Here is a 22,397-nt window from a genome sequence, read left to right as displayed (position 1 = left end):
TCCATCATTCTACTATTAAAGACCAGTCTTTCGCTCTTTCCCCTGACAGGAAAAGACAGGTTTAAAGTGGTAGTAGTGGTTGTTGAATATAGAAAAGTGAGTGTTAGTTGGTACCATCAGTAAGGGTACCTTTGTAGGAAAACTTGGCTGAGGAAATGGATTTTGGATTAAGCTTGGATAATTACAAGTGACCTAGATTTATAAGCTGAAAGGTGGCACCTCCAGCACCACAACATCCCTTAGTTCTATACAAGAGATGTTGGCTCAGCGCTGACCAAAGGAAGAGGGCAACTCAGTAAGTCATCAAGCCATCTCCTGTAGCACATCTGGTTTTCCAGGGACACCTTCTTTCTAAGTATGTGCTTGGCTCAACTCTGCTTTGCTTGCTAAATTTGAGATCACAACCCAAGCAGATATGAAAGTGGGGATCAAAGATCAGGTTTTTTGCTCATTTTAAACCTCTGTTTTTGAGGTTTGAGAATGCGTAATAGAACTATTAAGATTCAGTTCCAGCAGTAAAAACACAGCACAGACAAGACCGAAACTTTCTGAATTCTTTCCTTAAACCTTTAGTAGGTTTAGACTTTCTGCTGCTAGATTCATTAGTGCATTGGGTGCGATAAGTCCTGTTGCTAACACATTACATAATCTGTTTGGCTTTCAGTGCTTGAAATAGCTTTTTTGCATATATGGTGGCTATGGACTGTGGACCACAGTTCAGTGTGATTTTCAGAGACATCTGACCCCCAGTAATAAACATGTGGGGGTTAGTTCAGACAGGAATTCGAGAATGAAATTGCAGAGATACAGAATGTATATGGACACACTAGGATTCAGCAGAGAACAAACAGTATGTCCAGCTCTAGAGTCTAAACCTAGTTAACCAAAATTTCAAGTTGTCCTGGGAAGCGGGCGGGGTCTGCTTATTTAAAAATTCTCCAAGATATTGCTGCTGGTCCTTGTGAAATCTGCTGACACACCTGTTACGCAAATGGCTATGTTTGTCGCTTTCCTTCCATAGGCCTCACTGCATCACCATATCTCCGTAGCACAGACTGATGAACTTCTCTCTGTCAGGAACTCTCAACGGGTTCCCCATCCCCTCGACTCTAAAACTACATCAGATGTTTTGAGGTAACATCTTCCAGGCTGTGCATTCCCCACCCTTCCAATGCTATGAGAACAGTTTGCTGACCATCACTGAGGGATCCATTGCTTTGAACCTCAGAATCTCTCCCCTGCTTTAACAGTTCCAGTCTGCATTATGCTCAGCCCTCTGTGGGTGCACATGAGAGAGCCACCCTCCCTACACCCCTCCCGAGGGGATGGGCAAATTTTGTTGGAGTACAGGTCCTACCACCACTAGTTGAAAGTGAGTGGGGCGAAGAGCAGGACCATGGTGGCCATTTCTCATATTCTCCACACCAGTCAACAAGCTGGCAGGGACTTTGTTGGGAATACATTCTTCTGTCCAGAGAAAGAGGGTTGGTGGGTTTTTTGGTTGTGTTTTAAGTAGAAGCTAATGCACTCTCTCAATTTCCCTTCTCCTAAAGATAGAGTAGAAAGTAAACAAGCAAGCCTCTCTTCCAATCTGGTTTGTGTACAAGTCAGTAGAGCTTGCCAAAACACTTGTTTTTGATTAGCAAGATATTTGGGGGTTTTGAAAGTTGGGTTCATGCCGCATCAGAATGAAACCAAATTTGCCAAAATGTCTCTGTGAATCAAAAAATAAGCTTCAGAAACAGAGCAGCCCCATCTTACAGACTGTTAGGGGCCAGTAACCTCAGGGCATCCAGACTCCTAAGGAACAACCTTGGGGTCCCCAGCCCTGGGACAGTCCCTATGGTGGGGCCGCTCACCATGTATGCCATCCTAGGACTTCCAGGCTCCCAGCTCCAAAGAAAGGAGCTTTGGAGTTGTGGGATGGCATACAGGCACTCAGTTCCAAGCAGGGAGCCTGGACGCCCTAGCATGCCCTCACTCTGGAGTCCCGGCTGGAACTGGGATTTTTAGGGCTTCTGTAGTTCCTGCTCTGCAGCAGGGAGCCTGGCCAGACCCAAGAGACCCAGCTCGAGCCAGGGCTCTGCAGGCTGCCAATCTCTCTGCCCTGGAGCTGGCAACCTAGCGGCTACCAGGGGCTACCAGATTCAGCTGCGGAGCAGTCAACCCTGGAACAGTAGCAGATTTCCAATGGAAATCTACCTGGTTTTTAGCAACATTTTGTTGAATCTGCAGTAGATTTTGCTCCAGCAAATCGATATTGTCTGACAAAACTTCCTGACTTGCAGAGCTGGTTTGGAAATTTTCCAAGCAAATGTTTTAGAAAAGACAGCATGTGCAAATGGTGGATTTTCCATAACTTGAAGTCTTTAAATCAAGATTTGAGAACTTAAGTAACTCGGTCAGGGGTCTGTTACAGGAATGGGTGGGTGAGGTTCTGTGGCCTGTGATGTGCAGGAGGTCAGACTAGATGATCATGATGGTCCCTTCGGGCCTTAAAGTCTATGAAGAGCAGGACTGTAATTTTCCAATGCCATCGCTCAGTCTCTCTCTCTCTCTCTCTCACAGGTTTGTTTTGGAGCAGTACAATGCACTGTCCTGGCTCACGTGTAACCCTGCCACTCAGGATCGCAGCTCCTGCCTTCCTGTTCACTTTGTGGTGCTCACTCAGTTGTACAACGCCATCATGAATATACTTTAATAAAAAAGCACTTGTTCCTCTGGCTCATTCCCCCCTCAACCTGAGAAATGTGCCACAGTCTGCAAAAATCAAAACTTTGCTTCTCTTCAGACCAGGCCCGAGGTCCTGTGCTGTGCTTCAGTTCCTCCATAAGCACACGTGATTTCTGCAGTGTTCAAAACTAATTGACCCATTGACACATCTCTGGCAGCTTCTATCAAAAATCTGGGCCCATCCAGAAACAGTGAATATACAGTACCCTCAATCCAGTGTTATCTTAGAGGCCCAGTAATTACTGGTCAGTATGAAATAAAAGGAAGAATCTGAAGACGATGTCCTTTTGCATGGGGAACTGATTTACAATTAAGGGCAACTCCAGCCCTGCACGTAAAGTCTTGTAGTGACCGGTTTGGGTTGCCTAAAGGTTATTTTGTTTGAACATGTAAGCTGGGATTTTGCAGAAAAGGAGAACCAGTTATATTCTATTATAAATAATGGAGTTTTCTGTCTACCTGGAGTTCCTGTCAGAGTGGATTGGGATGAATGCATGCATTTGTTTCCTGTCCATGTAGATGTGAATGGTCTGGAGATATTTTAATTTTATTTATTTTTAGGTTTTGTTGTTTAAATTATAGAGGACCAGGTACAGTAGATGATCCTAAAGACCCAGCTCCGTTCCAGCGGAGGATTATTTATCTACATACCTCTTACTCTTCTGACCTAGAAATCAGAAATGGAGCTAAAAAACAGTAACAATCAAAATACAAATTAGGAAGACCATGTGCGAAAGGGGAGCACATTCAGAACTCTAATAGTGTCAGCATTTTCTGATAAGAACATACTCTGTTTTAAAGAATTCAACTGTATTTAGCCTGGTTAAAGCAAGAAGTGGCCAGTGTTTAATGAAGGATAACACTACCATATGGAAGAAAAGAGAGGGGTGGGGAGGGAAAACATTTTAAAGCCCAAAATAAAGGCAAATTGAAAGGGGTAAGTTAATCTATTGTAGAGCAATGACTGAGATCTATTTCCAATGAATTTAATGATGTTAGAAAACTATTATTGAAACCTGAGTCACCCATAGATCAGGACAGACTAGTCCATGTACATATCCAAAAGTATGTTTTTTGTTTACACTGAATCAGTTACAAATCTGGTGTATTTTTTCTGACTATAGGAATATTATTTCAAAGAAATAATTTTTAAAAATTATATCATTAAATTAGTACTTGAAGCTATGCCACTGTGGTGGAAAAGTTACTTTGTTGAGTAAAATGATTGCCATTTTTAAAGGTTAATGGCTAATTGAAGTATTTTTATGACTCCTTCATTCCAGGCTTCAAGGGGTTTATATTTAAACTCCATTTTCTAATGTTTGTTGTTGCACTGTGCAGCAGGCATGGACTGCCTTATGTGAGGGGTCAGGGCACTTTGATCAGGCTGCGAGATCTAGTTATCTATGGAGAAAATCCTACAAATTTAAAGTTCTTCCAAAAGACTTTCATGTTCTGGTTAAAAAAAAATTAAATTCTATGATTTTAAAAAGTATTTTTCTTGAGATAATGTAACATTTAAAACAAATTATATTAAAAAATTGCTTTGGTGATGGGAAGGTGAAAGCAGAGGAGTAACCTGTAAATGGATAATTTCAATCTCTGCTCCAAGCCACCCATGTGGGGGTGTCTCTTTGCAATGTATAGGTAAAAAAAATTAGATATCAAAACCATTTGTATCTAATGTGTACAGTGTAAAATTGACTTTAAAAATATTGCAGTACTATTTTTTCTTAATCAGAAAAGAAAATTCTCAAGGCCTTTTGAAGAGCATAAAAAGATGAAGATTGTAAACTTGTATAAAAAAATTTAACTTGGGGAGGAAAAAAATGTAAAGTAGACATTTGTAATCTTTTACCACTTTGGGGTTATCTGTTCCCAGGATTCATCTGAACTTTGAATTACTGTTTTGTTTGAGGCTTTTTTTTTTTTTTTAAATGGGCTGTTTTTATCCAGGGGCTTTTCTTCCCCAGAAACCCAGTTCTAAGCAAAAATAAAAAAAGGGCAGCAAGGAGTAGTTTTCATCTGGTGTCATTTTTATTTAATTTTTTTTTAAGTTAAGAGAAGTTGTTGACATATTTATATGTTTTTGTGCAAAATAAATGAATGGCAATAGATTTTAAAGAAAAAATCTTATGTACTTCAGTGTGAAAAAGTCTGTATAATATTTCCCTTAAATATGCATTATTTTACTTGTGAGTTTTTTACTGAATTAATCTGAAATGTACAAGCCCTGGCTTTCCTACAGCGTGAAGAAGTTTTTTTTCTTAATTTCTAACTTTGGAAATCATGCTGAAATCAAAATTATTATTACAGTTGTTTGAGCTAGAGGGAGCGGGTGGGGGGGAGGAGGGGAATGTCCAGCATGCTTGTATGTATATTTCAGAACCTTTTTTAAATGTAAAAGCTGTACATTTCGGGGGAGTTCTGAATTTCTTTGTTTTGTTTTTGTTTTTTCTCTGAGCATTTTGCAGTGAGCTTCTTTTATATATAGCCAACAATTTGAAAGAAAACAAAAAAAAATGTGAAGTTCATTTTAAATCTACAGTATATCGCTGGTACAGTACACTAAAAAGACTTTGATAAAAAGAAGAAACAATAATAATAAAGACCTCCATTTTAAATGTCATTCATATATACCTTGTGGATGAGAGCTATATACTTTTACACACTTTTTTAGATGAATAAATTATTGAATTACTGAAACTTCTGGGTGGAGTTTTATTCTCTGTAGTATATTCTTTGACTACTGCTAAATTATTAGCAAAGCAGTCCTAGAGTAAAGGTGTTGTGTTTATATGTAACCATACTGTCTATACAGCATGCACAGAAATTAGGTCCATTATGTTCATTTTGTTATATTCATTTCTTCAGGAGCAAATCTAATCCCTAGGGAAGGTAACTTAGAACTAACACACCTTGTCTGTTAAAATGCATTTAAAAATCCATAGCTTCTCCAGGCTTCCTCCTAGGGTGATATGACTTCACACTGCAAAGAAATAAAAATTATATTAAAAAGAGCTCAGTATAACAATTGTTACTTTTAGAGGTGGCAGTAGTGTAAAAGAAAACACAACAACCAAATTGTAAATATTACGGGTTGTGAATCTGGTGATATTCTTTGTAAAGCACTTTTAATTCCAAGAGCTTTATCCACTATATATGAAATTTATCCCTATGTACCCCTTTAATGTGAAAGTTATATTACTCTCCCTCCCCCGCACTAGGGTCAGCCTACATGTGTAAAACAACTGAAATGCAGTCACTTCCATGGTAGAGGGGACCACTAGTGCACTATGGGTGGAGTAGTGAGGAACTTTCAGCCAAACCTCTGTTCTTACAAAACGCACCATGGGATCTTTAGTGCAGGGCAGGCAACACGCTGGTTTTTAAGATCTCGTCTAAAAGACATGACACACAGTAATTTGCATGGGAATTCAGTTTATTTCAAAGCCTTAGCTGGCTGTGCTATGATCTGAAACCATAGTTGGAGTACAAGTTTTTGCACTCAGAGGCCTATTGCTCCTCAAGGGCCGAGAATCTTCCTCTTCAAGAGGCACTAAATGAACTCAGAGGATTTGTCCCTTGATGGTTCCACAGCACTAAGAACTTCGCCCTTATTAATAGCATATACCATTACCAGAAACCCTCCATAAAATTATGTTGACGGGCCCAGTTCAGATGTGAATGGATTTGTATTGACCTGCATGACCTATATATTTGCTTAATCATTTTCTCTTCTGCAATGCAATTACTACTGAAAAATGACTGCACAACTATGAAGTTTATACTCCAATACAACAGCTGCATGTTGGAGGTCTGGTGAATTTTCATTGAGCTACATGGGAGTTTTGGCCAAGTAAAAACTTTATTTAAAAACCAGGTTAGAACCAATACAGTGGGGAAGTAAATTTGATTAGCTATGTCTGACCAAACCAGTTCCCAGTGTTGCATTTAAAAGACTGCCATACAAACCCAAATGGAGGTAGATTGAGGGTTTTGTTGAACTCGCTCAGGAAAGGTTCTTGAAAAATGTAGCAAAAATAAATTCTTCATCATACATAAAATTCAGTTGAGCAGTAATTTGTCCTGAGATTTCATTATTGCCAAGTCAGTCAATCCCAAATCATTGCAAATATTGACAATCCCTTGGTTTTATTGGTTAAAACACTTCACCACGTTGTAGCAAGTTCTAACAACACCTTCACCTATCTGGCTGGCCTGCATCCTGACAGAAGCCGTCCATTTACAACAGCTGTGACCCTTCAAAACAGACAGGATTTGTGTTGGGTCTGCAGAGTGTAGACAATACCTCAACTGGAAGACTGACCTTCATAGATCTCTTTCCTGTAAGTTATGGTTCAACACCTCACTCATTTTCCATTTGAAGAGAGATGAAGCCCATCTCCACAGGCAGTTACAGCCTTGGTCAGATGAGACTGAGCAGCTGCCACTCAATATTTGCTGCAGTATAACCTCCCAACTGGGATTTTCTAACTCACTGCTGGGCTCATGAAATTGGCTTTGCATATAAAATTTTAAATTTAGAAATAAAATGCATCATAGACTAAGGTAATGGCAAGAGAAGTCCCTAACCTCCTCATCCGAGATTTCTTTAATCTTAAAATCCATATGATAAAAACTGTTGTGTTTATAGTTAATTTTATTTAACTAATGCTTGTAAATCCTATACAAATTGTAAAATAATATTGCTTAGAAGTTCTTAGGGAAACAGAGCCCCATGAAAATGGAACCAGTTCTCAGGTAAATATTGTTTTATTTTTGTCTTATACTTGTGAGTGTTACGGTCAGATATTGCTGCTGTCCAGGATTCCTAAAAAGATACATTTCATAGCTAACTCATTGGTTGGGGGGGGGGAAAGGGAGAAACTGAATAAAAAATTTACTCTGAACTAATTGCTAGTAAACTATATTTGGTTAGTTGTGGTGATAATCGTGACAAACTAGGACTGTTAAAGAGGTGAGTCTTATCATTAAGATAATTGATCAAGTTCTTCTTAATCGAGCTGGTTGGAAAATGAGGGGGAAACTTTTCAAAATGTGTTTATAGTGTCATTTCTATTTTTGTCTAAACATTATGATCCGCTAAAAATAAAAACAGATTTAAGCACAGTTGTATGAAGCATCTGCTATCTGAAATCATGTGGGAATATACTGCACACACTAAAAGAAATTTAGCATAAAACTAATGTTTATTTCTCACCATTTACAATGGAAACAGAAACACCACTGACATCCCAAAACAGGAAACCTTTGGTCTCTCACAGCAAAGCTATATTTATAAAATTACACTGCTACCATTTCCCTGTTTTGAAACTGAATCTTAACACTTTGACTAATGTTTACATGGGACAGGCTATTTTATGTTTCTAGACAAGACCAGATTGTTGCATTTCAGCTATCAGCAATCAAGGCAACAGCGTTTTAAGGTTTACTCTGGAACAAGAATGTGCATACAACTTTTGTAATATCTAACATGCTCAGCCAAGAACTCCAACTGCAGTCACGCCAACTTTTCCAGTGTGCCCAATCCTATGAGTTACACAGCCCCCTCAACTCTCATACTGTTTAATGTTCTAAGAGAAATAGATGCATTACAGAAAATTGTAAAAAGTATCTTTTCTCATTTTCTCAAAGGAAGTAAGGTGCACTTAACTGAACAAGTATTAAAATAATTGGTTTTTCTAGGTACCAAACAGTCCTTCCACGGAAGTGTATTGAAACCAATTTAAATGAATAGTAGGCAAGGGATCAAATAATATCTAGCCCAGATAGCTCTTTTTATCCATGGATCTCGAAGCACTTTGCAAAGGAGGTCAGTATCATTATTCCCATTTTACAGATGAGGAAACTGAAGCATACAGAGGTGAAGTAATTTGTCCAATTTCACCCATCTAGCCAATGGCAGAGCTTGGCCTCCTGGGTCCCATTCCAGTGCTCTGTCCTCTAGACCCCTAAACAAGGTGGAGAATACATCTCTAATGCACCAAAAGGTATGTAACAACTCCTGTGGAATATTTTTGGTGACATTAAATGGATATTCATAAATATTAGCTTCTTGTCCGCGAGTCTCAACAGCAGAATCAAACATTTTGAAATCAGAGTGCTGCTCAATCCACAAACATTGTGTAGCCAAGGTTCCAGGAACCTTTGAAAGTTCTAGTGTGAGTGCCATTAAGAAGTCAGAATTTGCCAGCAGTTGCTGAGGTATTTGCAAAGCACACCTTTCCCTATGCTCTTAATAGGAAACAATTGTGGGATCAGCTATGCATTGGCATATGGTGACCGCCATAGCTGGCTCTATACAGAAATGGTTCATGAGATCTGGAGACTGGGTTAGACCAAATTGGTACTGATAATTGGGGAGTGAAGGAACAATAAAGTCCTCTCTTCATGAGACTCTAGCAATTAACAGCTACTTACCAGAGAATAACTGATGCTGCAGCACATTTAGGACAAAGAAAAAAAACCTGCTATGGATTTGAGACATTTTTACACTTACAAATGCAACTCAGGCCTGCACTGAACAAAGGGAAAATAATAATGTTTTCACCGACAGCTTCCTGGGCTGCCAAACCACATACCAGTGAAAATATGTTTAAAATGGATGGGAAATGCAAAGGAACGTTTAAACTTCAAACCCAAATGGTGGCTGCTATTTCTGCTGGAGCTATGCAACGGACTGAGGGAGAATCATGTAATTCTCGAAGCTGAATTGCAAAAGCCTCAGGAGAGGCATGATGCAAAATTGCTGAACTCCCAAAAAGGTCTCATCATGGTTGTTTTAGAGAAAAATATCCGTAAGTTACAAAAGCAAAATGAATCAGTTGGGAGTTCTTAGCAAAATTATCTCCAGAGGGCACAAATGCCAAACCTACTTTTTCAAGCTGTAGGGCAATCATTTTACACTTTAAAACTAAAGGTGTGTCTGTGCCAACATGTTCCAATCTAGACTTCTCCAGGGCTGAGGCCGATCTGTCCTTTCTCCACTTACAAACCTCCACTCCAATCAAAATTTGATTTACATTCTGGGTAAATTAGGCACATGAAACTGCAGCAGAGAAGTCAGTGGAAAGACTTGGATACACAGGATTACAGCCTCTTCAAACTACACTAGCCAAGGGATATGACCTTACTTAGCTGTAAAGGTTGATTTTTGCCCTTGGAGTCACACACAAGGCTCCCAGCAAAGTTTTTTTGGGGGGAGCTTAAGTCAAAACATTAACAGCAGGAGGCACTTAAAAAAAAAATCTTACATTTTACTGCAATTCACATAAGGCCCCACACACTGAAATCAATAGGCAGAAGTAAAACAGCTACCACGATTTTCCTATGTCCAAGTACAAGAGATTCTACACCTAGCACACACTGCTGCTGGCATACTGTAAACTGATTGTCATTAAGGAAGGCCACCCCCCCCCCCATTGTGTGTTTCTATAGTATTCAGTCACACTGTCTTTATAATGTAAACCTTTCAGTGCTGGAGTCCCGTTAATGGTGCTTTTCACCTACTGTACAGTGCAACAGTGACATATCAATGACAGAATAAAAATAAACTGAACTGACAAGGAAGTGGGAATTTTCCCATTATTGGGCTCCTCTCAGATGGTGTCGGGAAAGCGTTCAGGGTGATATTTCAACAGAAGTACGTAGTCTTGCATGCAAATACTATTTAAATAGCAGAGGTTTTATAGACTAAACCTAAGAAATAGCATAGCCTGATTCATCTATGAATATGAAAGCGTCCCCTTTCTATTGGCTACCTATGTGGCATCTCATCCTCATAGTACCTTCCAAATATGTATTCTCACAACATCCTTATGGGGTACATTCGGTGGGAAAATGTTCCCATTTTACAGACGGAGCTGAAGCAGAGAAAAAGTGACTTGTCCAACATCATACAGAGTCTATGGCGAAAACAGGAATTAATCCCAGATCTCCTAAATGCCAGCCCCGTGACTGAAACTCAAGACTAGCCTTCCTGCCTTGCTCTGTTAGAGGTATTTTATTTTAGACGTGCCTGGTTCTATATCACCTGTTCAGCAAGGTATTAGAAAACTACATGTCATATATAAAATTGTATACAGCAAGACCCATCACAACCCTTCCATGCAGGAAAGACATGCATTCATACGTACAGACATTTACGGAACATGTTACAATTCATACACAAGAGTGATAACCCTTCAACACACTGTCCTTTCAAAATGAGAATTTTTTTTTTGCCCTCTTTTGGCCCTCCTTGGTGAGATGTTATTAGAAGCATGTAAAAGAGCAAACAATCCTGTGTTCCAGCTATTAAATTATTTAAAAAATAGAAGAGAATTGTGCCATTGAGAACATAGGTCACAGCTTGTTGCAAAGCTAGAAATAATCATTTTGCCAATGACACACTGCCACCTTTGAGAGGAGTTTACTACCGACCCATTCCTATATCCAGAATCTTTCTCTCATACACACACACATTGGAGATTAGTAGAGTTTGTGCCCAGCCTGATATATTTCCCATGAAAAATTTACCAGGCTAGATTATTGCTATTTTTTAAAAAAAATACATATCTATAATTTCCAACAATTGGTGATAATTCTGAACTGTAACATTAATCAAATATATGCCCTATAGAACCTTGCATTATCAGACTACGCCTTGTTGAGAAACTGAATTAATGTACCTGTTTGTCCACCAGGGGTCAGGCGTTGATGGCAAATAAAACTACATATTCCTCCTACATTGGGCACTTTCCTTTTTTTTAACTGCACACGTACACAGTTTGATCATTAAAGGTCAACCACGCGAACAGGTGCAGGTTCACTGGTCAAAGTGCTCCACCCCGGTGTGTGATTAGTTTCAGCCGTAATCTCATTAGTGCCTGGGGAAAGGCAAGCAGGGGAGTAGTGGGTGATGGGGGGCAAGGTGTGCGTGAGAGGAGGGGAGAGGCTTTTAATCCCTGAAGGGTAATGATCCATGGAAGTGCTAACAGAAAGGTGCTGTGGAGGGACTCGCATGGTTGCTGGGTTAAGCAATAGTTTAGGAATTAAAGTATAATGGCTTTTGTGTTTCTTTCCCCCTCTAGAAATTGGGAGCATGTGGCATGCGTGTGCAGAGGCTGGGGAAGGTGTTGCAGCCATAGAAACAAATGTTTTAGTGCTTAATTTTATGTTTCCCATTGCAGGCTTGATGGCTTCTTCACCAGTCAACGTTAGAGCTGGACCAATGGAATCTGAACTGGGCGCGCACTGAGCAGGCATGGTCCCAACCTGGACTGGAGGCAGCCAATGGCATAAACAATTCAGGTGACCCAGTAGAGGACAATTCATAGTTCTGAGCCGCACTGGCATGTCATGGGCCAGCCAATCTTCCCCTATGGCCTTGGGATTGAAGAGGGAGATAGGTCACCTCCCCCTCTCGATTTCCAGCAGAGGGACCAGAGATTCACTCATTTCTGGACTCAGATGGTTAAACCTCTCTGCCCTAATCAACAGGCATATTGGGGAAGGGGAGGAGGGGAGGGAATTCACACAGAGGGAAACAGATTGAAAGACAGGACTATAAATGCTGCTCCGGAAGCCTGAAAGCATCTCTCTTGGAGGAAGTGGCTCTTTCCCACAACACTCTTGGTCTCCCAACAAATACAGGACCTAGATTTCATCCTTCCCTGGGCGAGTTTCATGTCTCCACTTTAAAAAAAATTACTAAAGCAACCTGGACGGATAAAACTGCTATCCAACAGGAAACACTAGTCATTACTCCCCTCAAACCCACAGTTTAGAGATCACTAATAGAGGGAACAGGATTCTAAGGTGACACCTGCTGCCTTATGCAAAGTGCTCGCGTGGGGAGACTCTTACAGCTGCATTCTTCCCCTCTCCCTAATTACAGCTTTGGTTGTTTGACTCACATAGAACAGATCAGAGAACTCCGCAAGGCACCCACGCCTTGGAATATTGCTGCTTCTCATTTGTATAATCAGCAGCAAGGAGAAGGCACTCACAGTATCATCAATTCCCACATCTTCCATTATTTGGTGGGTTTTTTAAGAGCTCCAGCTCCCCCAGACAAGGGATTATCTGAGAATCTCAGCTTTTGTTTGCTTGTTTGTTTGTTATGTTTTCAGTAAGTTTCTAGCCCTCTGGGTTGTATAGAAAAACATGATGATGTGACCCCAGACTGAACCTAACGGTTCACAAACAAGAAGGCAAATAAAAAGAACCCAACTTGTATTTTCCCCCCACATCTCATGGTTTTTAAAACCAATCTCATGATTTTCTGGGGCCTGACTCATGATTTTTGAATGCTTGGAGTTGGCCATCCTGCTGTCATCAGGGGTGGGGCGGCACTTATGAACATCACGAGGTGACAGCATGTAGCTATGACTTCCACAGACTCCCCCAGAAGATGCGGGGAGAAAGAAGGGGACTGTGTTCTGAAAATATGGGTCTTCCCCAAGGACTCCATTCAGCTCCTGCCTCAAGCTTGGCCCTGTCAATCAAATGTGATCTTCCTCTCCCCAGCAGGACCGTCAGGCTACAGGCCTGCACACTGGACTCAAGTAATCCAATTCCACCAGGCACGGCAATAAATGTTTTGCAGCCCTGTGCATTGCAGCAAATTCTCTCCATTGTCCATTGCAGCCAAGTTAGGAATAGGCTGAGGGGAAAGGGTCCCTACAAAAGCTCCCGTACCATTGCAAGACATGCGTGTGAAAGAGGAGAGCCAGACAGAAAGGCAGTGGTGGGAAGCGGCAGAGGCTGTCCCTGCATTGGGAAGCGGGGAGCCTGAAGCAGGGTCGCAAGGAGGAAGGGTGGGGATGGGATGGTTTTGACGTGGCTTGAAAGCAAAGCGGTTCTGTTCAGGTTCAGATAATACTACACGGGCTGGTGCCACAAGCACTCGTTCAATTGCACGTGCACAAACACTCCCCTCGCTGGTGTGCAGCTTGGAAGCTCTCACTCTAGGTGTCAGCAGAGCACAGGCACACACAGATATCCCCTAGCAGGCACCTGATTCCCAGCTACTGTCAGCAAAGGCCACCCCATCAGTACACATGCTGTCTGGGTTTACCGTTCTCAGCTCCTTTACCAACACCCTGCCTCCTTTATTGCTCCCATCCACCCCCAGTTTACCCTCTTCCCCTGCCTGGTCCCCTCCCTCCATCCTTCACTTTGACAGTTAACCAGCAGCAGGAAAGCACTGTCCTGTCTCAGCTCCATGGACATTACCTCTGTGTCAGCTAACAGGGCAGGCAGAAAGCGGCCCTACAGTATCCATGCTGTGGTGCTGAGTATTAATGCATAATTCCAATATGCCTGGGGCTAGGCATTTATGGACTGGAACTGCTGTTACAGGTTCTGGTGCAATCACTATCCGGTGGTTAACCCTCCCAATCCACACGTTTTCAGAGCCTGCCTACGCTCTAGTGTATGAGCATGGTCCCAGCTTTAACAAGCATGCAAAGGGGCAGCAGTTAAAGGACAGGACAGACAGACGATATGAGTTACGTTCCTAGCTCTGCCAGAATCAGTGTGTGTGAAGCTATTTCAGCTCTTGGTTTCACATCCCCCACCTGTGTAACAGCCATAATACCACTAACCTGCCTCCCTGACTATAAAATCATGAAAGCTTTGAGATCATCAGACAGAAGGTGCTAGAGAATTGCAATGTATTATGATTATGGGGAGAATTCTTGTTTGCTCTGCATTGCTTATAGGCACCAGGACTGTTTAGATGCCTTGAAGCTGGACGTAACCTATGTCACTCTTGAAAAGGCAGGGTTTTCCTGCATGCCTTCACCTGTACCTTACAGTACCTTTCACCCACCTGCCATCTGTATTCACTGCGGGTCAGTTCACCTATGACAGTAAGAGAGATTCACTTAAAGATGGGTGAAAGCTGTAGGAGAGTGGGACAGGAAATCCTGCAGCAATTCTTGTCAAGAGCAGCTAAAAGCATAAGCAAGCTTGGATCTGGAATTTCTGACGGCATGGGACATAGGGTAGAGGTCAGAAGAAAACCCGAGTCTGGCACTCTAGGGCACACGATGACAACCATAGGGGACAAATGAAAGCAGGAGGATATCAGGGCAAAACCCTAGTCAGAGCTCAAAATCACAAGCTTTTCACCGTATTTCCTTTAAAGGAACAAGGGGCAAAGATGCCATGATGTCCACAAGCTGAAGGTGAAGTCTGGATCTGGATCCTGGCCATGGACCTACTGGACTCATTCCTATTAAGCACTGGAGAAGGCATGTTGACTTCATGAAAAATCTGGGTTCCCAAAAAGGTGCTGCAACATCAGAACAGGCCTAGGATCACCTTGGGACAGAATCAAGTCAAGGACTGATGAAATCTTGAGGCCAATTGGTGTTTCATCCATGCTCAGGTAGATACTTTCTGGTTATTAGCCTGGTGCTCCTGCTTTTCCTTTCCTCTCTCAGGTGTATAGATAGTTCCCCTGGCATGCTGTGTGTAGACATAACCTACAGAGGTGTCTGGTTTACATCAGCATTTAATTAACACTAGACACCCCTCCCCCCCCACCCAGTAAGTCCGAGGAGTTTGCCTGAAATTTCAACATCATTAACACCCCATCAATTGTGTGTGAAACAGGCCCATAGGCTAATGCTGGGGAATTCATCTGGAATCCATCCCTGGCATGGATCAAAGTCAGATGGGAGCCAGTTCTGTGGGACACGGCAGGCTTTTCTTTGGGAGAGGAGGTGGCTGGATTAGTGTCAGGCATTTGAGAGTTCGAGGCTGCTTGCTTGTTTGTTCATTTGGATACCCCCCCCCCCCAGGATGACCTTCCCAGACATCAAAATGGCAGCTGCTTCTTCCTACTTGGATTGTGTGCTAGACGGTATGGGGAAATGATAGTGAAATACACTGATCCTGGAGCCTGGCAGCTGTTCACCCTCCTTCACACCAGGCTGAGACACGTGAGCACTCAATAAATCCACCTCTCCTTCTTCCTGTTCTATTATAACCAGGTCGGATGCATGTTGCCCCTGCCAATAGAAATCCATTGCATGCCCGGGACTGTAAAAGCTGTGAAGATGAAAAGCATTATCATTGTAATCACTGCACATTGAGCCTCCACTGGGTACCCCAAAAAACTTCAGTGTTGCCAACGCATGTTTTTTATTGTGAGCCTGTGACGGGTTGGGTCAGCCCTGTGATATCTGTTAGTTTTAAAGGTGCCACAGGACTCTTTTGCTTTTTATGTGATATTTGGTGTTTTCCTTAAAGCTCCATCTCCTGGTGTTGTGATTACCTAAGAAGTCCAGCTTTCATTGAATGGGAGACAAAAAGGTAAGTCTGTAACTCTCAAGGTTGTAGGGGGGAAATCATGAAAATATGAATTCTAAAGGCTCAAACCAGAAAAAAACAAGCAGAACCTCAATTTTTAAAAAAATATCATGATTTTTGAACGCTTGAGTTGGCAACACTGGGGATTGTTCCCTACCCCGTAATGCTCTTCATTATGAGGCTGTCACATCCTATCCCAGGAATGTGAAGAGGTTGGTTCCTTGGTGATGGGATCCTTCATCGGCTCTGGATTGATGCCTTTTGTTACTCCTCCACAGCCCAGGAAGTCCCACGTGATAACACCTTTCACGTTCTAGTCCAAAAAGATAGCACTGTCCCAAAGCTCATCCAAACTGCAGCATTAGCCATTTGCCTGCAGGTCATGTTCCCCTGGCAGCCTCTTGGCAAGAAGGGGGAAATGTCCATAATGTGACCTCCCTCGTTTCTATTACAATGTTGTCTGGCTTAGCCCTTTGGCTTGGCAGGCTATGGAAGTCAGGATAGTGATAAGGCATGGGGCAAACCCTAACTATTACAAGGGATGCTGCGGGTGAGGGAGGGGGCGGGGATCAAATGCAGAGCTGGATTTTGAGGGTCATGCCTGAAAGAGCACCAAACAAGTAAGCTGCATGGAGGTCAGTAAATACATCGACCTCAGAGCAACAAATGGCTGAACTGAGCCCATCCTGCAGATGTGCTGAAGAGTCTGAAATCTCTGTCACTTAGCTTGCTAAGCCACCTCCCCTGGCCTCAACTACTGGAAATGAGTCAGCAGAGAGAGTGACTAACGCCAAGCTCTGATGTAAGATTCTATCATTAAACTGAATGTCCTAATGCTCCCTTAGACGCCCCTGGGCCATTTGAGACTCCCCAAGGCCCTGGGCTGCAGGTGTGGCCTTCTTGGTCCAGCAGCTCAACTCACAATTGTCTCTTTCATGCTCGCAACGGGGGTCGGCTCCCAGCCAACAGCCTCTGTTGCTCTGGGATCTTCCTCGCCAGCAGCACTCTGCCCTTGACGCATATTGATTTGTACACGGTGCTTGTCTGGACGCATTTGGACCCGCTCTGACTCTCTGCCCCCCTCAAAACATCCAGGATTGTTTACTCTGGCAGTGCCTGCAAAAAAGGAGTCTCAATGAAAAGGAAAAATCCATTAGGAAGAGCCGGCTGAGTGCTAAAAGGCCCCTAATCAGCGGAAAGTTTAAAGAGCGCAGCTCCAAGAGAGGCTGCTGTGCCTTTCCAACACCTTCTCCGCAAAGTGTGAGGCTATGACATGTCAAAGCTGAGCCCTGCACATGGCACCGTGCCAGAAGAACTGGTCTGGCCAGGGCAGAGGAGCAGGGTGGCTCCCGTGGAGACAACTGCAACAGAGTGAGGAAAGGCAATCAGTTTATAGTCCCCCGGGTCCCTGAGCGTGGGTTAGTGCACATAGCCCTTTCCTTCCTCCAGTTCTTTGCCAGCCGCAAGTGAAATGAGAGGGGCTTGTTTCTGGTTAGTGGATGTTTGTTCTTGGCACAGAGACTCAGCTGGCAGACTGTGCACTAGCAAAGTATTGGACTCAAGTGGCAGGCGGTGGCGCAGGGGTGAGGTGCACTGGCAGAGCTGCGTAGGAGTCTGAGGCTGGAATAGCACTGAGTCTGGATCAAGGCGCAGCTATAGAAGGGGAAGCTTGCACAATGCGTGGCTCCAGCTAGAGACATCCAGCCCTTAGTTTCTGGAGCACCACGTTCATCCAGTACTTGGAGAAGCAGGAGACAAAAAACTCTGTTTAAAATTATCTGAATCTCCTTGTCCTGGGAGACTTTTCAGACGATATTCCCCAGTGAAAAGTGATTGTGTCTGTCTCTTCAGAATATAAAGGGTGCCTAATGGAGCCAGGCTCCTGTTGGACTTTAGGTGGCTCCACCTCTTTGTTGTGAATTCCAGCATTTTGCACTTGCACATCATAACATTTTGCAAGTCTACAGAGTTGTACCTGTCAGGATTTCAAAGCAGTTTCCAAACACTAATTAGCCCCCATCAATCCCCCAGGAAGGAGAGAAGCAGGCGTCTAAGTATCGGGCACCAATCAAAAGACTCTGCTCTTATGTGAGTCAACTGCTTAAACTTGACTTTCCCATCCCTGTTATTGCTGCAGAAGCTCATGTCCACAAGGCAGCTGAAGCAGTCAGACTTGGCTCAATCCCGTCTTCTTGGCTAGTGTATCCCATGGCCTAAGGCCCAACACTGAGCAGTCCCTCGTCTCCCAAAAGGGTCACCCTACACCCTTATCTGCATGCCCTAATGAGCACTGCGGTGTTGGATAGTTGCAGGTGAAGATACACACGCTGGCCCAAGACCATTCAGAGCTTTACATTTCAGAACCAGAATCTTGAAGTGGCCCCAAAGGAAGGGTGTATATCACTATGTGATGTGCTGTTACTGATCAGTAGATGAATTCTCTCATGGGATTCCAGGTGACGTACAATTGACCTAGACAGACTCCCTTCATCAGCGATTGTTAGCCACCCATTTTGGAAGTGAAATGGTTTTGATACTTAGAGAGCTGATGAGAGATATATCCTGACAACACTTTAGTTCTTTCTCCAGCGAGCTCACAAACTTTATGACCCTTTACAAAGTTATCCGACAACACAGGCAGTACCTTTTTGGTCAACTAAAATGTGCCTTCGGTTGGGTTACTTACAGAGATCTGTAGAGGACGGAAGTTCTGTTTCATGAAGGATTTTGAGATTTCAAAATCTGACTTTGTTTCAATTTCAACTTTCGAAAGTTTTCCATTATATTTTATAACACGACATTTTTTAAAAATTGAACTAAAAAGTTGCTTCAAAATGAAAAATCAAAACTTTTCTTTTTGAAAATGTCAGAAGTGAATGTTTTAGACCCTGCTGGAAGTTTTTTTCCCCATTTTTCTTCTGAAATGAAATTCTGGCGAAATTAACCTGATTTCACAAAGTCATGTTAATTCAACAGAAGTGCATATTCTGACTGGACATGGTTCCCTTGAAATTTCTCCAACCATCTCTTCTTATAAAGCAGTGTTTCTCAAACTTGGGACGCCGCTTGTGTAGGGAAAGCCCCTGGTGCGGGCCGAGGGACGTACTGGCCGCCGCTTCCAGCAGCTCCCATTGGCCTGGAGCAGTGAACCGTGGCCAGTGGGAACAAATCGGCCCGGCCCGCCAGGGGCCTTCCCTACACAAGCGGCATCCCAAGTTTGGGAACCACTGTTATAAAGCATAAGGCAGAGCATTTTTAACCACCCAAGCGCAATAATCCCTCTGCAGTGTGCAGCCTGCATTGTCCTACTGCAATTACAAAATGGAACTGATACATAAAAATGAAAGGGAAACAACCCGGCCGAGAACATTGGCTGACCATTCTATATATGGGTGTAGAGAGGGCCTTCACCCTTGCAACAGGCTGCACCAGCAGGTGGACATAAGATACATTTGAATTAATTTGGTATACATTTTAGTATCTTTCTTCCTCCTCCCAAAGGCCTCTGGAAACATACAACATGCTCATTGCAGCAAAAGAGACGTGCACTCTGCAACACACTCTCCTGTGAAATACTGTGCAGCCAAGAGCGTGCAGAAGGTCCCTGTGTGGGAAGAGCCCTGCCTGGATGGTGCTAAGCCCCACTTCAGTTGCTTTTGGTTCTCTGATTAAACAATCCTTATTACAAAGCTGCCAGCTGCTTCCAGGGTGGGCTACCAGCTCCCGGAGCCTGTCAGGTGCAGAGAACTTTCCCCTACTGGAAGGCTCTTTACATACTAGAGGGCATGTCAGCATTTCTCTTTCACGGTTTTACTCCGGCTGCTGAATTATTCAGTGGGATTTGTGCCAGGCAGGGATGCAGCAGCCTCCTCTCTCCCAGGGAGTTGTACATGGATTGTAAAAGGTCTCAGGTTGCTCATAGTTTACTGTCTCCTAGCTAGGAACCTGGCCTATTCTGTTTTGTGCCTGCTCTGTGTTCCTCTATTCTCGCCTCTCAAGCCTTGGCTTTTGGCACAGACGACCGAAGTGCTCAGCATAGAGGGCCCAATCTCATGGTGCCTTGCTCATAGAAACAGATTTTACTCATGTGAGTAGTCACATTGAAGTGACCAGAACTACTTATGAGAGTAAGACGAGCAGGACCAAGATCCATAATCTCCATCCAATTGCATCTATTCAGGTATTTACTTAGCGTTCTTCAGCATAACAGTACTGGAGTGCCTCCCCCACAGTCGGGCAGCAAAATTCTGAAAAACCTTTCTCACTTGCAGCTGAATGTTAATGTTTATGGGAGCGTGGGACCAAGAGCACAACCTCGGACTAGGCATAGTGGGGGAAGATGCTGGGAAATCTACCCACACATAGCACTGCCAATGTACTTCGACCTCTGCTTGAGCAGAGCTTGGCCATCTCAGCAAACTGTGCCTGTGCCAAGCCACAGAGGGCACACAGGAAGAATGAGACCCATGACGCCTTCTGCACTCATTCTAGGTCAGAATCTAGTTTAGGAGGCCTCCAAAGATGGAAAAGTGCTTTGGCTCACTGTGCTACCCAGCCCCTGTCCAGGAGGAAAAGACCATTCTGGGTACCTTTGCCACGCTCACACCCGACCCTTGCAATAGTCATTCATCCCTCTTAACAGCCAGTCCTCCCCACTTACGCTATCTGCCATCTGCTTTCTTACAGTCAGACCCCTTCAAAGCCTTTTCAGTTAGACACTCAAAAATTACCCACCGCTTCTGAACATATAGGCCTATACAGACATAAAGGACATTTACAGCTGAATAAAAGGTTGGCCAGGATGTCACTAAAGATGCTCAAACCAAGGGAAATGAGGACACATATGAACAGCTTTCAGTAGAACTGGAGACGGGGGCTATAATTCCAAAAGGATCTCACGGAGTAACTAAGTACACAAGGAGTAAATAAGATACTCACTGTACTGTATATTCTTCTCCAATATTCATTCTCTCTCATCTTTAGAAAAATGACAATACTGTCTGCTTTTGACTTTGAAATTTCAAGGCCATTAGACTCATTCCTAGATGCTGATAATTCTAAAGATTCAGGGGCGGAGGGGGGGGTGATGGGGAAGGGGGAGAAAAACCACCTTCCAGTAGCAAGCTGCTCTCACAATTGAATTAAGATGTAGATGTGTCGCCGTGCAGAAGGGCCCTCCTGTCTCTCGGGCGGCACTGCTGTTGCAGTGAGAACCTGGAAGACCGAGCGATTTGTGGCTCGCGCATGTCTCAGGAAGGCCCAGGGTCATAAAAGCCATTCTAAATGGGCACTTTACCGACAGCCGCTCACCTTTAATGGCCTTTTTGTGAAGTTACAGCTTGGCTTTTAGGCCCTTTTTGCAATTCATCACTTAATCCATACACGCTACCTTGTCCAAGAGTCGGACAATGGGGCCCAGTGTGTCTGGTTTTGTTATGGAGCAGCCAGAGTGGCTTTTAACTGAAACAATGTATCTGAAAGAGAAAAATGTAATCGCCTCCAATTCCCAACTGATCCACCTTACTTACAGCGGCTCTGCAAACACTGGTGTGTGCAATCAATGAAATCAAAACTGAAGCCACATAAGGCATGGGGAGAGGGGAGAGACAGGGTGTGTAGTGGGGGAGTAGTTGGGGGGGCGGGAAGAACTGTACATAAATGTTTTTCTTTGGAACGGATTTAACTACACCATGGCCATGAAAACTTCATATATGGAAATGCACATCAGCTTGGCACGTAAATTATGATTTCCCCTCTAATGCCCTGAAATCAGCAAGGGGTCCTCCAAAGGACGCTCGAAAACCAAGCCACTTGTGGGGCTGCTCCGTTCCACATACCGCCCAAACGTCAGTGACCTTGGAACCCATGGGGAGGAAGGAAGTGGCTGATATTGCCTGGGCTACTTCTAATAAGGCTGCTGGCAGAAGGCCGCTGAGAGGGAGCGTTTCCCCAAAAGCTCATAGCGCAAGCGTGACTCACTGGCCAGGAGGGAGTGGTCACAGACTCCTGCTGAGACCAGGGAATGGCATTCATGGCTCACAGACTCCTGTAACTCTGCCCTGCCGCTTCAGAGGAGGGAGTGGGACAGAGCGCTGTGTCACCAACCTGTTACTAGAAGAAACCGCAAACGCAGTTTTTACAGGACTCATACGCACACCCGGCTTCCTGCCCTTTAACTGGGGGGGGTGGGGGAGGGAGACAGATTATTGTCCCAGAGGATGAGGAGCTGAGCAGCCAGCATTCCTAGCACTGTGCTCAGTCTCTCCACCCAAGACACTGAGCTGCTGCTTGTAGGAGAGCGAAACCTCACTGTGCTCTATCACTGCCCTCACCAGTGC

The 22,397-nt window shown here is 43.6% G+C and overlaps 1 protein-coding gene across 1 annotated transcript in view; it reads left to right on the top strand.

Annotated features, from left to right (window-relative positions):
* MED13L (mediator complex subunit 13L) overlaps positions 1-5,439 on the top strand; it is a 388,191-nt gene extending 382,752 nt beyond the window's left edge. Inside the window, exons 30-31 of the mRNA XM_026661254.1 lie at positions 1,022-1,134; positions 2,569-5,439. Of these exons, the coding sequence (XP_026517039.1) occupies positions 1,022-1,134; positions 2,569-2,701 (246 nt within the window). The 3' untranslated portion in view covers positions 2,702-5,439. The remainder of the gene's footprint in view (positions 1-1,021; positions 1,135-2,568) is intronic.
* The last annotated feature ends 16,958 nt before the right edge of the window (positions 5,440-22,397 follow it).

This window comes from Terrapene carolina, unplaced genomic scaffold (assembly GCF_002925995.2).
Source record: "Terrapene carolina triunguis isolate 2854851 unplaced genomic scaffold, T_m_triunguis-2.0 Scaffold951, whole genome shotgun sequence".
Lineage (NCBI taxonomy): Eukaryota > Metazoa > Chordata > Testudines > Emydidae > Terrapene > Terrapene triunguis.
The sequence above is the reverse complement of the archived record's forward strand: the minus strand, read 5'-3'. Positions and strand labels throughout refer to the sequence as shown.